This window comes from Leopardus geoffroyi, chromosome C1, assembly GCF_018350155.1.
Source record: "Leopardus geoffroyi isolate Oge1 chromosome C1, O.geoffroyi_Oge1_pat1.0, whole genome shotgun sequence".
NCBI lineage: Eukaryota > Metazoa > Chordata > Mammalia > Carnivora > Felidae > Leopardus > Leopardus geoffroyi.
The window spans coordinates 103107309-103124795 of record NC_059328.1 but is presented as its reverse complement, the minus strand read 5'-3'; the positions used below and the strand labels follow the sequence as shown (position 1 = coordinate 103124795).

At 50.0% G+C, this 17487-nt stretch overlaps 1 protein-coding gene across 1 annotated transcript; it reads left to right on the top strand.

The window, feature by feature from the left end:
- Positions 1 to 5878: 5878 nt before the first annotated feature.
- Positions 5879 to 16029, top strand: LOC123598574 (neuroblastoma breakpoint family member 11-like; the record flags this gene model as incomplete). Its single annotated transcript, XM_045478874.1, has 10 exons — positions 5879 to 6193; positions 7305 to 7519; positions 8544 to 8607; positions 9679 to 9893; positions 10884 to 10935; positions 11721 to 11896; positions 12954 to 13005; positions 13858 to 14033; positions 15110 to 15161; positions 15951 to 16029. Coding segments are annotated over exons 1-10 (1284 nt in total), but the record flags the coding sequence as incomplete, so codon positions are not given.
- Between the last annotated feature and the right edge of the window lie 1458 nt (positions 16030 to 17487).

The following is a 17487-nucleotide window of genomic DNA, read 5'->3' as shown; positions in this document are numbered from 1 at the left end:
AGTGTATACAGCACCTTCATAGATGAGAAGATCCAATATTGTTGGAATACCAAATCAATATTACCCTGATTCCTATTGGAGTAGGCATTTTGGGGGCAAGTTACCTACTAATTCTAAAATGTATGTGGAAGGGTGTGCCTGGATGGCTTGGTCAGGTCCGCGTCCGGCACTGGATTCTGGCTCAGGTCATGATCTCACACTTCACGGGTTTGAGCCCCGGGGGCATTGGGCTCCATACTGACAGTGTGGAGCCTGCCTGGGAATCTCTCTCCCTCCCCCTCTCTCTCTGCCCCTGCCCTACTCACTTTCTCTATCAACATAAAGAACTTAGAAAAAAAGTATAAAAACCTGGATTTCATAAAGTATTAAATCCTTCGTTGATCATAAATCACTATTTCAAAAGTGAAAAGACACACCCTCTCCCTGTCTGCCCCTCCCCATCCCAAAATACGTAAAATTTACAAAGTAATCATAAAATACACAGTGAAAACACCATCCACAGTCCAGGAATAATTCCTTGCAATACCTCATATATGGCAATGACCTTATCCAAAATACAGAAAGAACTTACACACATCACAAAGAAAATTACAGAGAACCGAGCTTATGATGAGGAAAAGATCTCACAAGGCGCTTCGTAAAAGAAGATATCCAAATGACCAAGAGCATTCGAAAACTAAACCGGGCACTAACAGCTAGCAGAATGGCTAAAATCAAAAGGACCGAGAATACCAGGTATGTGGGAATGTAGGGAAACTGGGACTGCCTATCTTTGGGTGGAAATCTAAAAGGAGACAAAGCCTTTGCAAAAGTGTGTGTCAGTTTCTCTGCTTTCCCCAAGCATTTTATTCCTAGGATGTATACCTGGGAGGAACCAGTGGGTGTCTCCACAAAACACAATTTGTACGTGATTATTCGTCCTTACTCTATGAGTGATAACCAAAAGTAGATCTGTCCAGCAGGAACACGGATAGTCAAATTGTGCTATCATCCCCAAGCAGAGTATTTCTTGGCAGCATCAGAACCAATGGCTGACACAAAGCTAATCAGGACGAAATCTCAAAACCAGACACCAAGTGAGGGAACACAGAACATAGGAGAACATACGACATCATTGCAGTTATATGAAGTGTAAGAACAAGCAAAAGTCGTCTAGGGTGAGAATTCAGAATGTGTTTGTGTTTGGCAATGGGTATTGACTGGCAAGGAGCAGAAGAGAACTTTGCGCCACGGAGGAAAGTGTTCTATATCTCGATCTGGGTGGTGACAGGATGCATACGTACGTTAAATTCATTGAGCTGTGTGCTTGCGGTTTGTGCATTTTGCTCTAGGTCAATTCGACCCCAATAAAGAACTGTTAGAATTGAAAAAGAGAGAGATGACCGAACCGAAAAGAGAATGACAAATGACAGGAAATCGGTAACAAATATTGAACATGCACATCACAATAAGAATGTCTTGAGGAGAAACCCAAAGCGATTCAACAGAACAAACACTAAAAAGTATAATTTCATGAAAAAAAAGGATAGTGAGAATGACAAGTTCAAATAAGATTAGAATGGCATGTTGCTGCCTTAGGAAAGTCACTCTAGAGCAATAAACACTGAGACGTATTCCAGCAAAAGTACTGTCAGTCGCTTTGATATGGGGTACAAGGTTGGCTTTCGAGGTCATCCAAGATTCCTTTGGCTCTTTGGGGTCTTTTCTGGTTCCATACAAAGTTGAGGATTGCTTGTTGTAGCTCTGTGGACAAGGTTGGTGGTATTTTGATAGGGATTGCAGTCAGTGTGTGGATCGCTTTTGTTAGTATCAACATTTTAACGATATCTGTTCTTCTAATCCATGAGCACGGGAAGTTTTTCCATTTCTTTCTGCCCTCTTCAGTGTCTTTCGTAAGGGTTCTCTAGTTTTCAGAGTGCAGATCTTTTACGTCTTTGGTTGGGTTCATTCCTAAGTATCTTACGGTTTTAGGTGCAATTGTACATGGTTTCAACTCCTCGATTTCTCTTTCTGCTGCTTCATTATTAATGTGTGGGAATGCAAGAGATTTCTGTATGTTGATTTTGTGTTGGGACTTTACTGAATTCGTGTATCAGTTCTAGCAATGACGTGGATGGAGCGAGAGTGTATAATGCTAAGTGAAGTCAGTCAGCCAGAGAAGGACACATATCATATGATGTCACTCATCTGTGGAATTTAAGAAACCCAATAGATGAACAATGGGGGGTTGGTAAAGAGAGAGGCAAACCATGAAACAGACTCTTAACTATAGAGAGCGAACTGAGGGTTTGTTAACCTCTGTTCTGTTAAATATGAGGGTAGGCCAAATGAACGTAATCAAATAGCATCAAGTTTATCGATGTTTCCAAAGTAGGTGGTCACTACATGTATTCAAGGACGTACGTATAAATTAACATGTTGACAGTTGGAAAGAGATCTTGTGAGAGACACATGAAATCCGTAAGTGACAAGCATGAATTATGGTTGTTTAGTGACATTATAAAAACAACAAAAAAAGCAACTCACGCATAGACAAGGAGTCGAAGATATAGGGATATCCAACATCAGTTTAATGGAAAGCCAAAATGGTGCCCCAAGAGGGGATAAGAAAGCCTCATAACACAGGAAAACAGCCAGAAGAACAGTGAGAGTTGGGACAAACCATTTTTCTCCAGTAAATATTTATTCACTTAGTATTATACTCTGCCTCGTGTCTTAACTTTTTAATGGATAGAGGACAAACTAGAGAGACCCAGAGAAGAACATCATGACAGTCGAAGACTTTGGAATCTTTCACTCACTGGAAAAGCCTGAAGGTCTGTTTGACCTTAAAGAGAAGTGGGGTGGCTTCGTGACAGCCCTTTAGTAAAACCTGGGAAACTATTTCTGCCTTGATGTTTCTATGCACACACAAGAATGAACAGTGAGAACGATGCCGAGATGTGTTTGGAAAGAGATGGGGTCTGTGGCACCTGGGTGGCTCATTGGGTTGAGTGTCTGATTCTTGATTTTGGCTCAGGTCATGATCTCACGGTTCATGAGATCAAGCCTCCTGGATGGTCCTGTGCAGATAGCACAGAGTCTGCTTGGGATTCTCTCTCTCTCCCTCTCCCTCCACCCCATCCCGCTCACGTGCTCGTGCTTTCTCTCAAAATAAATAAACTTGAAACAGAGACAGAGAGAGATATGGGATCTGTGGTATTAGCACAAGGGTAGACAACTACTGAGAGTGGCCGCTGAGGGGTGGTCCCCATCAGTGGTGACCTTCAGGGGAGACTAGGCAGCCTTGGGTATCCGCGTAGCCTTGGCACCTGGAAGGCAGTGGCTCCCAAGGTTCCATGACACCCCCCGCGTTCCAATTCTGTTATTGCAACTGCAGACCGTCACCTGGCGTGCCGGGTGCTCGGTCTGTCATTCCGGTTGGAGTCTGAGCTACAGGCAGTGCCTTGGGCTCTCGACTCTGGCATCTCGAACCTTCTTTTTGTAGCTGCTGACTCTCCAGTGCTGTGGGGTGTTGTTCAAGTTGTTCCCAATAGTAAGTAAAGAATTCCTGTATCCTCGCCCCTCAGTCCTGATTGAACCTACTTGATGTCACTTGTTTTTAACCCGTCATGTGTTTGGTGTCTTCTCCCCAGTCCCCAGCTCTACCTCTTCTGCCACATGTCACCATGGCAGCACCTCTTGACCCGGTGTCTGATCCAGGGACAGAAATGAGCCTCCTGGAACTCAACCAGGAGCTTCAATCCAAGCTGGAAGCAAGCCAGCAGGACTTCCGAGACCTCAGAGAGAAATTCCTTGTATCCGAAGCTACTGCCTACTCCCTGGCCAACCAGCTGCAGAAATCTAGTAAGTCCTACAAGGTCAGGGTCACCAAAGTGATGACTGTCTGTATTCCTGGAGACAGGAATCGGCTTTGTGTGGAGAGAAAACGAAAGCCCTCTCCGGACTTTGTCTTCTCTATTTCCATCGTCACGATAAATTCCATTGTGACCACAATCCAGGAAAAGTAGCAGTGGGTATTTCTTAATGTATGTTTGTTGGTTTTGAGAGAGACAGTGTTAGTCGGGGTGGAGCAGAGAGAGAGGGAGATAGAGGATCCCAAGCAGGCTCGGTGCTGTCAGCACAGAGGCTGACTTGGGGCTCGATCTCAGGAATGTGAGATCACGATCTGAGCCAAAATCAAGAGTTGGGCGCTTAACAGACTAGAGCTCCCGGGCGACCCAGTGGAAGTGGGTGTCTTACCCTCATTTTGCTAAGGATGGGAAGAATGGGGAAAACGAGACTAGCAGTTTCTCCAGGTTGGTTTGCAGTGCTGTATAGGGCGGGGTTAGAGTTAACTTTCTAGTGATTGATTCCTGACGCAGACCTGGAAATGCCTGGTCCTCTCAGGATCCTCTGTGTGTGTGTCACATCCTGCATCACTGTTGGCCTTCGTGTCTCGGACTAATGAACTCCATCACGTCTCACTTCTCTGAGGTTCCATTGGCAAAGCAGCAAGCTGGCTCACTGGGGCAACTTGCTGATGGTGCACATGGGGCGCGGGTGGGGACCAGGGGACACGGCCAGCTTGCAAGGAGCTGGAAGATGGGTCTGCTTTCCCTGAAACTGCGGTATCCACGAGCGATGCCGTCCAGACAGTGACTCCCCTGATGAGAGGGAAGCCGTGCTTCGTGGGCACAGGCTCTGCTTCCTGAGTCCTCGGTAGCCATTGACACCCTGTGGCGAGGTAGAGGGCATTTCAAGGCCCATCAGACAATCTGCTCCCTCCTGTGTCTCTCCCTGAGCTGGGGAACCTTCAAGGATGCAGGATGGCCAGCAGGGCCAGGCCTGGGCCAGGAGTCAAGTGGCCCGGTGAGAATGAGGGTGAGCGGGGGAGACCACAGCCCCGGTGACCGCCCAAGCCAGTGTGTGGAGCTGGCCCTCCCCCACAGTCAGCCTGGAACGGGGAGGCCAGCTGCCTGTTCATTCAGAGGGGGCTGCCATGGCGGGAGGAATCCCGAGTTAGGGGCAAGTGTGCAGCGGGGCAATGGGAAGGAATCCTGACGACTCTGAGCCCGAACTGTTGCCGTTTCCGTACCAAGAGTTTTCCATAAAACAAGGGGAGGTGGGATTACAAATGACTGATGGGGAGAAAAGTAATGTTGGAAGCGGCTCTTTAGCAAGGTGAAGAGATGATGAGCTTTGGGGAAAGGACAAGCAAAGTTTTCTTTGCATCTTTCCTGATAACCATGACACAAGTGCGGGAAACCACTTGTGAAGACGACGAAGGAAGACATCACCCAGGAGCTTGGGGTGGAGGGAACACAGTAGGGCTCTGGGCCAGTCTTCCTGTGCTCCCCCCCATGCTGCCCTGCCCCGATTTCTGTGCCTCACATTCCTCCTCTGTGATCCTGCTGCTGTCATAGTACCTGCTGCTTTGAGTGGAGGGGACGGGCAGTGAGAGAGGGACAGAGGATCGGAGAAGTGGGCTCTGCGCTGAGAGCAGTGAGCCTGCCGCGGGGGCTTGCACTCACGAACCACGAGGTCATGACCCGAGCCCAGGTCGAAGCTCGCCTGACTGAGCCACTCAGGCGCCCCACCCCGTCTGCTGCTTCTGATACCACAAGCTTTGTTAGTGTTTGGCCGTATCGCTTTCAGGTCCTTCTGGTTTTATGCATCATAGTGCACACAAGAGGATGCGGGTGAACTTTTTGCCTTTGAGATATGTGCTCATTATCCACCTCAAGGGAACCATGAGTCAGTCCTGTGGTCCTAAGGGCCTCACTTCATGTCCCTGCTTAGTGTCCTACCTAAGAGGCTGCAAGCTCGGGTGAGTGGCCATGATCAGGGTGAGTGTCAGGGGATGTGGATTCTGATTCTGCCAAATACCAGTCATTCACCTTGTCTAGTTCCTCTCCACGCCTTGGAGCTGCTCTTCCCTCAGCTCTAAAACAGGGAGGTATCAAATACCGTGTAGCTGGGGGGCCGAGGAATGAGATGCTCAGAGCCCGATGCCGGGCTTACATTGTCCTGGGGTACACCCCGCCCCCTCCCTGGAGGCAGCGAGCACAGCGCCACGTGTAGCTTGTCCACTGAGGCCGGTGTCTGTGTTCTCAGAGTGTGAAGAGTTGAAAGACATCATCGAATCCGTGCTGGGGGAGACGCTGCAGTGTAAGCAGGGGAAGTTGGCAGAGACCTTGACCGAGAAGCTCAGGTAAGGAGGGCTCCGTGGCTGGTGGGAGGCCGTAGGCATCTCTGACTCCTGTCAGTGACAGGTCTGGGCCAGGAGAAGGGCAGAAACTTGCCTGGCACACAGGTGCACACACACATCTGTCAAACAGTGAAGACAGCAGTATCTGGTGTATTGCGGACTCCAATTATTTGGGGCCTCGCTCAATGTTTGTATTTTTTTTTTAATTTATTGAAATCGAAATGAGTTCGCATATAGTGTATAAATGGTTTCCGGAGGAGATTTTAGGGTACCATCTCTTACAAGTGACACCCGGTGCTATCCCGAAAACTGCCCCCCTAATGCCCATCACCCATTTAGCCCATCTCCCACCCAAAACCCCTCCAGCAAGTCTCAGGTTATTCTTTGCATTTAAATGTCTCTAATGGTTTGCTTCTGTCTCTGTTTTTATCTTAATTTTCCTTCTTTTCCCCTGGTGCATCTGGTTTGTGTCTTAAATTCCACATATGAGTGAAATCATGTGATCTTTATCTTTCTCTGATTGACTTATTCGGCTTAGCATAATACACTCTAGTTCCATCCACAGTGTTGCAAAGCGCAGATCCATTCTTTTTCATCACCGAGTAACGTTCCGTTGTATCAATTTCATGTACCATGTCTTCTCAATCCGTTCATCCGTCGATGGACATCTGGGCTCTTTCCATCCTTTGGCTATTGTTGATAACAGTACTGTAACATTGGGGTGCAGGTGCCCCTTCGCATCAGCATTTTTGAATCCTTTGGATAACTACCTAGTAGTGCCATTGCCGGGTTGTAGCGAAGCTCTTCTCTAAATTTCTTGAGGAACCTCCGCACTGTTTTCCAGAGTGGCTGCACCAGTTTGCATTTCTACCAGCAAAAGTGCCAAAATGGTCCCCTTTCTCCACATCCTCACCATCTGTTATTCATTTTAGCCATTCTGACAGATAGGAGTGGTATCTCATTGTGGTTTTACTATCCTTTTCCCTGATGATGAATGATGTTGAGCAAGTTTTCATGTGTCCGTTTTCATGTGTCTGAGCTTTCACGTCCGTGAAAGCTCTTAGAGAATCTATTCAACTGTGTGTTTTAAAAGTTTCTCTATGTCCCACCTTAGGCAATATCATATCCTGATTAAAGCTCAGGCTGAAGAGCTGACCCAGTTGTGGCAGAAGTTACGGGAAGGGAGAGAAGTTTCTGAGCCAGTCGATCAGCACCTCAAGGACCTCCTCACCCACGATGACCCCGAGCGTCCCCAAGGCCAGGGCTTCCAGGAGCAAGTGGCCGAGAGACACAGGCTGGCAGAGTGCCTTGCCCGCCAGCTCAGCCCCGGTAAGGCAGCCACAGGCCCTGAGTGCACTGAGCTGCTCCGAGGTCCTGGGCTCCCCAGACATCTCCCGCCTCCCCTCACATTGTTGGCAGCCGCTGTCTTGGTTTCCATGTGACACATGGGGCCACCAGAGGACCCGGACTAGCAGGTGGGAAAGGAGAGGAGAAGTGCACAGGGTGGAGGTCACGGTGCTCCACCCATCCGTGTCCTCCCCGAGGGAACTGCCTTTAGGGCAGGAGGCAGCCTCCACCAGTGTCAGAGCCCAGAAGGGAGGACGAGGAAGGAGGCAGCTTGTTCGAGTGCAGGGAGCCCTGAGCTAAGCGGGAAGTCCAAGGCTCCCGCCCAGGAGCTGTCTTTATTAACTGTGGGTGAGAGAGTGATCTTCGCTTTCTCCATAACTGTCTCCTCATCTGTCTATCAAGTAACCTGTCGTAGCTGTGGTGATCACATGCGGAAAGTTCACGTATGCACTTCAGGAAAAATAAAGCCCCTGACTGTGTGGAGTTGAATGAGGTATTGGATGTAGTAGGCCTTGGAGGTGGAACGTCGTTTAGACTGAAACACTTTTCATAGAGACGGCCCGTCCATAACACTGACGTCCACTTGGGGACCCATGAGTCCTCATGTGGAGGGACTTGGGACCGGGTGATTGTGCCGTCCTCGGGGCAAGGAGGAGACTCTACGTGAGCACTGGGAGCACACAGGGCCTGCGCCTGTGGCATGACTGTGGCACCTGCAAGACACTGTTTGCAGAAGTCGGATCGAAACTGGACAGGCATCCACGGATCTGGGCAAGAGACACTTTAAACTTTTGCCCAGTCTCGGTCATGGTGAGCCTCCGAATCAGAGACACTCCCTGCTGGATCTGAAATCCATACCGCAAGAGTTCTCAAGGGCAGTGCCCTGGAGCTTGAGAACAAGAGTTAGTCATGCATAGATAATTATGTCGCTAGGGCATATAAGCCACTGTGTTTATAGTGGTGATGTGGGAGCTCGCTCACGGGAGATTTCTGAATTTCTTTGCAGAAGATGAGGAGGAAGAGGAGGAGGAGCAGGAGGACGAACAAGCAGAAGAATCCCTCACCACCAGGTAACAGTGAATACTGGGGACCCGGTAATGTGTGGGTGAGAAAGGAAAGGGACTCAGAAAGAACAGTAGGTGAGGTCACAAGAGTCCAGGTGGCAGATGCAGGGATCAGCAGAGCTGCAGATGGTAGTGATTGAATTCCCTCAGCGGCAAATGGCCCTGTTCCCTCGGTTGTCTGCTGTCGCGGGGCTGCTTGTCTGGGGGAGCCCCAGATGAACTCCGCAGCCTTGGGATTCCCCGTACGCACAAAGTACCCGTTCTCTCCTGTAAATGAACACCAGGAGGAGACGCATCTCTGCACAGTCCTCAAAGGTCCCTGGTAGGAAGGTAACCAGCAAAGGAACTGATAGACAGACAGCTGGCAAAATTAACACGGAATTACCTAACCAAAACCAAGAAGTTGGGGTGTCATGTGACACTATGAATAGAAAAGTGCCTGGAGGGCACAAGTTTCTGCAGTGCACAGGGACTCAAGAGCTGTAACCGCTTGATCAGTCTATGTTAATTTTTTTTTTTTTTTCAACGTTTATTTTATTTTTGGGACAGAGAGAGACAGAGCATGAATGGGGGAGGGGCAGAGAGAGAGGGAGACACAGAATCGGAAACAGGCTCCAGGCTCTGAGCCATCAGCCCAGAGCCTGACGCGGGGCTCGAACTCACGGACCGCGAGATCGTGACCTGGCTGAAGTCGGACGCTCAACCGACTGCGCCACCCAGGCGCCCCGATCAGTCTATGTTAAATTCAACATGGCTCAGGCACGTGGCGGTTGCCCCTGGCATGGACTCCCATTTGTCCTTCGTCTCGTGACTGTACCGTACTGGGATGGTCGAGTCTCATTCCTCATTGCTCGTTATGTGGCCAGTGGACTGAGTATCTATCTGTTGTTGCTTCTCTCCCACCCCTTCCTGGCCACACTCTGCCTCTTGTAGGATAACCTTTTCTCTCTCAAGGCTATGGTCCCTTTCCTTTCTGCGACCACTCCCTTGCCTCCCATCAACACCAGCTACGTAGCAAGCCATGGTGTCTGATCCTCCTGGTTTCCTCTTCTGTCGTTCTTGCCTCACCTGGCACAGCATGGAGCTTCCGGAAGCTGAAAAGAAGGAAGTCCTCCAGGACACGCTGAATGAATGTGTTTTGACTCCTTCCATTGGCCAAGGAGGGCGTGACTGCTACCAGCCTTACAGGGATGGCACGTTCCCATCGGATAAACAGGAATTCGGCTCTGCTCTGGATGTAGCCTGTGAATGCTCCCATTCCAAAGGGGATGAAACTCCACCCGGGTCCCCAGGTAGGGTCCATAATCTTTGTTGCACACCCCCTGTGTAGACTAAGAGATTTAATCCGCAGAAGTGGACCATGTACTCACAGACAGTTTCCATCCAGGCTCTAGGATTGAGTTTGAAATAAGACATTCCATGAGTCAGTGAGCTTTGTTCGATTCACGTCTAAGCCATGGCACTTTTATGTCTGAGCCGCCGCCCATCGCTGCTCTCAAGGTGGTCCTGCCAGACTCCTATACCTCTCTACCCCAGGCACAGGAGGTCGCTATCAGACCTCCAAATTTTGGATTAATCTCTTATCTCTCTTGCCAGGCTCTGATTTCCATCCTTGAGCCATGTTTCTGAATATCTATGGCCACCCAAGGCTGTTGGAAGCCTTTTCTATATCATGGGAAAGGTCACGATCCAGGTTCACTGTCTCTACCTGGTCTGTCTCTTCCTTTTCTTCTTGTCTCAAGGCAGCTGAGAACCAGGACAGGACTACGTCTATCATACGTTGTATGTTTCTCTGCAGCAAGGCAGGGCCCTGGAACTTCCCGACCCCATGAACGGCCCCTGGTGCTTTGCAGCTTTGAAGATTATTCTGCTTTGATGGCGTGTAGATTCCAATCGTCAGTTTAATCTCAACAGCTGATTCCTCAAAACCATTGGCCTGCAGCGTTTCAAATGGAAAAAGCCTGAATATTGCAGCAATGCTCTAGGAAGCAGCCAGGTCCTTCCCCAAGATCTCTGGGAAAAAGGATAAATTTTCTGTGTGTGTCGACCTGTCTTAGGACACTGTGATGATGGCCTGTCATATCAGGGACATTTATTTGCTCAAGAAGGCAATCCCAGTGATTTTTTCCAGGGCCCTACCGAATCCCTCCCGAATGATTTCTCTCACAATTGCCTGTTATGACTGTGCTTCTATTTCTGTTTTCTGCTCCACGGCACATGGGAGTGAGCATTTGTGGAGGGGAATGTGCCTAATGGAACTCTTTCTCTTCATTTATTTGCAGACAACCAAATGGGTCACGAGGGGCTGAAAGGGCGAGAGTCAGATGCCCCCAGGTAATTCTGAATACTTGGGGGCTGGGAAATCAGTGGTGGCGTCTGCAGACCTCAGATCCAAGGAAAGGCAGAAAGTGCTGGATAGAACCATGTTATCCATTCGGTCAATGGCCAATTATCCGCTTTCACAATGGTTTCTGTTTTCATTGTGGTACTTGTATCGCTCCCATTTCTTAATTACGACTCAAGTTGAGTAACACACAGTCAGCTGGCCCAGCTGAGCTAAAGGCACAGGGATTCCTGCACTCACCATTCTCCCCAGCATTGGAGAGAAAGGCAATCTACTTTCTGCCCCGTTCGATTTAGCACGTGGGCATGTATTTCAGAGCAAGAATGTACGTAGACTAAAATGTGCCATCGTGCCGTGATAGTGAGCGAGACAGGCCTTCATGGCATGAGAATTCTGAGACAGTAGCCCGCCCCCGAAGCTGCACGCACTGGGCCACTCCATGCAGGACTCAAGGGCATTTGAACGGAAGGGAGGGAGCCACCGCTGTCCTGTGAGTCTGTGTGTTTGAGTCAGGACCGGATGGCACGGTGCTCATTCAGGCTCTTTCCTCATCAGCTCGCTAGGTGGCCAGTGTACAGAGCACTTACTGTCCTTTCTGTCTGCCGCCCCTGTGACAGACACACCTCGTTCCACACAAAAAGAAGTGTTGTTTCTCTCATTAATGAGGCACTCTCTTTGCTTTTGTGAAAATGCCTTTTGCCTTCCATCAAAGCCAGACAGGACGTAGGATTTCAGATCCCTCTTTGGTTAATCTTCAGTTTTCCCCCTGCCTCAGGCTCAGTAGACAGCTGCTAGAGGTGGTGGAGGAGGAAATCCCATGGGACTCTCTGGATGAACGCTACTGGACATATTCGGTTCTTCCTGACCTGTCTGACTCCTACTGGCCTTACAGGAGCACCGCCATCTTCTTCCCTGAGGAACTGGAAGTCTCTTATGCTCTGGAAATGGCCAGTGAGTACTCCGCTGTCAGGGTGATCAAGCTCCAGCTGGACTGCCCCGTACATCTCCTGGTCTTTGTGCCCCACACCTGTGCTGTGCTGAGAGAGCTCACCCCTGTGTGCAGGCCCTGTACACACATCTTGATCTGAGCCAGGCTCCAGGATGGATGGAGTTTCAAGCACAGACATCATGTGGGTCAGGGAACTCTTCTCCCTTCCTACTCCCAGGACATGCCCATGTCCCCTGGGCTTCACTGTCAGGTCACTGGACCCAAGGGCGGCATGACACATAACAACTCGCCTCAGCAACACGACCATAGAAGGTGTCTGTCAGACCTTGGATGCAATGCCTCTTCTCACCTTTCATGCTCCACATTTCATCTCTGAGCCAGGTCCTTTAAGAATCCATGCCTGCCACAGTCAGTCGGAATCCTTGTCCAGGGTGAAAGATGTAACCTTGGCTTTCCTGTTCTTAGCCTCATTCTCTATCTCTTTGCTTTGGCTTGTCTTCCTAAGCCTCGTCTGAAAACCCACCCTACGTGCCTCTACCGTTAGCTCGTTTGTGTGTTTCCAGGAGTAGAGCCGTGTGTTGGCATTCCCTCATCACAGGAATTGCGTCAAGGTTTCTGTGTAGCTCCAAAGACTCATTTTAATTTGAGGGTTTGTACTTGCATGCTCTCTGTTCCATCTCAGTGTATAAATTCCACTAAGTCGTCACCAACCAGGTATCTCATGAGAGAAGGCTGAAAACTGCAGTAATCCTTTTAGAAAGTAGAGAGGCCAGGTCCCCAGAATCTGTGTGAAAAAGAGAACTGAAAGTGTTTGCACAGACTCAAAACAGAGGAAATTGTGGTGATGATCTCTTGGAGAAAGCAAATTTCTCCCAATGGCGCATGCCAGGAAATGAAGCTGGTTGTCACACTATCCGAGGCACCCTGAAATATCCTTCTCACTCAACCTGTGCTCTCATTGAGCATCGCTGAGTCCCCGGGTGGCACCGAACACTGGGTTACTAATGCGCAAGCAGGGATCTGTTTAATGTGACTGGCCCCGTCTGTATTTATTTGCAGAAAATCAGACCCATCAAGAGGAGGAACAAGACCAAGACCTGACATGCGCCAGGTAAGTCTGAAGAATCATGGGTTGTTATTTCAGTGGTTGAACTCTACATTTCACAGGAAAAACAGAAACTGCCAAATTTACCTATTTCATCCATTCTCCAGTCTCAGAATATCTTTTTTGGCCATGACCTGTGTCTTCATGTATTATGTGGATAAGTTCCTTTAATGATCCCTCAATTTCGATAACCGGCAGTCAGTTGAAGTAGGTGAATTGTCACTCCCTGAGGTGCTCTGTATTGCCCTGATCTCTCCTTTGGGCAACACCAGAGTGACATACGTGTCAACTTCGGTCTCTCTGGTGTTACCTCTTTGAGGATCTGCTGTAGCAAATGGATAACCGCCACAAAATCAAAAAACCTCACATGATGTCACGATAGTAAGAGAAAGAGTCCTTGAAGACGCAAATCTCTCCATGTGGATGATGCCTTTTAACATGTGTTCACTTAGCCACTGAATGTATATCAACAAAATTTATGCAAAAGGGTTGAACTCACGTTTAGGATTCTCCATGTGTGCTGTGAGTCATGCCATCCATTCCACAGTAGTTCAGTTTGGTGCACAGAAGTTGGTTCTGTGGCCAGTGCCCTGAACACCTCTGTTCTGTGTGTGTGTGTGTGTGTGTGTGTGTGTGTGTGTGTGTGTGTGAGTGTGTGTGCCCCTGTCTCTCCCTCTCTGCCTCTCCTGCCCCCATAGCATCCACACTGTGCCCCTGAAACAGGAGGATAGTTTTCCCTGTCAATAACAGGGTTGCCCCTACGTTATGACTACACTTCTTGGCTTCCCGTGAAAACCAGTAAGATGCTGCGGTGACTGCTTTTCCTGTTTTAATCTTCAGACCTCCCCTCCCCACCAGGCTCGGCAGGGAGCTGCCGGAGAGTGCAGAGCAGGATGTCCAACAGGACTCACTGGATGAACGCTATTTGACTTACTCAGCTCTTCCTGACCCATCTGATTCCCCCTGGACCCACAGGAGGGCCAACATCAACTCATATGAGGATCTGGATGTCTGTCCTGCTCTGGAAGTAGCTAGTGAGTCCTCCACTGCGAAGGTGATAAAGCTCCAACTGGACTCCCAAGTCGACCCCATGGTTTGGTATCCCTACTCTGCTTATGTTGGAATTGGTTATCCAGGTGTTTCAGCCCCGTAGACATATGGATCTGAGTCAGGCTCTAGGATAGACTTCTAAGCACAGACATCAGATGCATCAGGGCCCTGCCCTCTGTTCCTCATCTCAGGCCATGCCTGTGGCTCCTGACACAAGTCAAGACATTGGAGCCAGGGCGGGTGTGACAAACTCACACTCATCTGTGCGGCACACGCAGAGGAGTCTGTCTTGTTCCTGATTTCCCACAATGTGTCTCCTCAACTGCCATCCTCTCACTTTCATCCCAAACAATTGTTCCTTGAAGTTTTGTGCCTGTCAAGGCGATGTCAGCCTTACCCATGTCTTTGGGTTTGTTGTTTCCCTGGTTTCACTGCTCTGGTCCCCAGTGTCCGTGTCCTCTGTGTTGGTTGTCTTCCCTAAGTCGTCGTCTGAGTGTCAGGACATAACCACCTCTACCATCAGCTTGCTTGTACGTTTCCCTGAAGCATAGCTGAGCCCCGGCATGGCCCCACCCCGTGCATGGCCCCACCCCGTGCATGGCCCATGTGCCTGTGTAGCAAAAGGGATCACGGACAAAAGATTTCCTTTGATTTGAGGGTCTGCAGATTCCGTGCATCAGTCTGGCCTCTGTAGAAATTCCCTAAAACCCTGCCACCTAGAGTATCTCATGAGGGAAGCTAGTGAGAGAAGGTTGCAGTAAGTTTTGAGAATGCAGGTAAGCCGTTCACCAGAATCTGCAGTAAAACAGAGACTGACCTCTGCAGACGGACTGTTGAGATGGGGCTCTACCAGATCAGGGAAATCCTGCCCGATGCTTTAGGAAAGCTAGCCAAGGCACATTCCCAAGACATTGCTTGAGGCCTCTTGGATTATTTCTCTCAATGCCCTGCTGCCCAACTAAGGACATTAGTGCCCGTGTGCTAGTTGCGTGGGACACTTAATTTTCATGTCCAAGTGCTGCTCTGTTTATGTGACTGGCCGGTCTGTATTTACTTGTAGACAATCATGCTGATCTTTGCGATGAAGAAGACCAGGACCCGACATGCCCCAGGTAACTCTGAAGAATCATGGGCTTTAATTCAGTGGTGACATCTGGGGATCTCAGATCTAGGCCAATCTAGAAAGTGCTAAATGCACCTATTTCATCCCTTCCGACACCCACAAGGTGGTCCTTCAGCAAGGTCCTCTGTGTCATGTGGTACTCGCATAGGCCCCGTTAGTAATCGCTCTCAAATGGAGTATCTGCCGTCCACTGACGCAGGTGGACTAAGCAGTCCCAGGAAGCCTTGCACTCTCCCGGTCTCTCCTCGTATTGGGTCCCGCGTAAGATGCACAGCTCTCTCTGCCGGTTGCCATTACCACATTGGCGGGCATTCACAGCAAGGATGGTTTTAGGAACAGTTTTCACCTCTCAGTATTTAGACATGTCGGCCTTGGGCCCACGAGATATCCAGGAGTCTACAATGCTGCCTTAGCCTGGGGTTGTCTTGGTGCTTTGTGTAAATCTCCACAGAGTGTATGCCAAAGTGTTGATGCTGCTTTATCGTCTTCTGGTGTGCTGTGGGTCATGACTGTTGTGCCCTGGGGTGGTTCCAACTCCTGCCCCATAAGCTGGCGCTCTGGCCATGCCCTGAGCACCACCCGCCCCCGCTCCCCCCCCCCCGCCCCTGCACCTATCCCGGGTGCACCCACACTGTGGCCCCAGCTGCAGGCAGACTGCTTCATTTCCCTTTATGGGGATCCCGCTTGTGTTCTGTGACCAGTCCCTCCTCCCTGCCCCCAAAACAAGCTGGCACTGCATGTTGACTAAACCTTCTTTCTGCACGTCTCGTCCTCCCAGCAACACCAGGCTCTGCAGGGAGCTGCCAGTGGCCCCAGAGGATGAAGTCCCACAGGACTCAGTGGGGGAATGTAATTTGACTCCTTCCTTGGCCATGACCTGTCAGACACCTATAGGCCTTATAGGAGTGCCTCATTCACCTTTGATAAACAGGAAGTCTTCTTGGGCGTGGATGTAGATGGTGAGTCCTGTTCTTGTGAGGGGCACGAAGTTCCTGCTGGGGCCCCAGGAAGCCTGTCCTCTGTGTCTTCAACAACCTGAATCGGCTGAGAGTTGCATCCCTGCCAACGGGCCCTGTAGGCTCGTACCGGTTTGAACTCTGCTCTCGGACTCACTCTTTAAAAGGCATCCTGTGGCTCAGAGCCCTTTCCTTCCTTCTGTCCCAGGCTGCCCTCTGTCCCCCGGCCCCGTCCAACATGCAGGCTGTGGGTACCAAGTGAGGCTCGAGAGGAGAAATGGAGAAAAGGGAAAAAAGGGTTCAGAATCTCAGCCACCGCTATCTTACCCGGAGACAGCTGGGTGACAGTCCTCCTTTGTTTTTTCCTGATTTTGTTTTGTTCCAAAAGGAGACCTCTGCTACTTGTGCAATTCTGCTGCCAATTGTATTTCTTGTGTGGCTTCCTACAAACTCCCTGGCTTTCCACACAGGTTTGTGGTCAGCTCCACATTGACTGCATCTGTTAAATCGTTGCTGAGCTGCTAGTTGTTTCTCCTGGGGCGTCCGCCTCCCTGTGTACCAGAGTACCCAGTTCTACCCAAATGATCGGAAACAGTCGTAAATGCAAAGAGAACAGTTGCTAGACGCCCCAACGACCCCTGTGACCCTGCAGGAGTGCCAGCTCCTACCCTGTCAGTGCACTTGGTGGTGTGAGCAGAGCCAGGGCTCATCCAGCCCCTCCAGGAGCTCAAGGTCTCCAGGAGACGCTCCATGAAAAGCAATCAGGGCTGAGAGGTCCCAGACGATTTCTGTTCTCATTAGGGGTCCCATGGTGGCTCTTCACTTGGCTGCCTGGCACCCTGGTAACCCTGCAGAGCTCCGTGTCAGACACTGACAGCCAGGTCTGGGTTTCCATGGGGGCAGGGATGGGACAGGTTAAGACGTGTCTCAGGAGGGTGATGTGTGTGACACGGCCTTGAATTAAGCCTGGGCCATGAGAGGCTATGACGATGGGCGGAGATGAATGAAGGCATCGTCTCCATTATGCACAACCGTCCCCGGTGCAGGTTCTGGTGGGAACGTGGGAACAGTGTGTGTGGGCTGTGATTGCCGCAGGGGGCGCCTCAGGAGGGCTGCCCTGCCCCAGCCTCCCTGCGCTGGGACCAGCCAGGGAGAAACAGGCATCTGAAGCCTTGAGGCCAAATTCTCCCCCTCTTCTTTTTTCTTTTCGGGCACATATCAGCAATTCTTTCTCGTTCTGCCATGAGGCCTCTCTAGAACCTTCTCTCTAGGCTGTAGGACGAAGGGTACTACTACAGAATAATAGGCATGAGCCCGCCTCCCATGCAAAGCTGTCTGGACTCCAGGGGGTGACCTTCC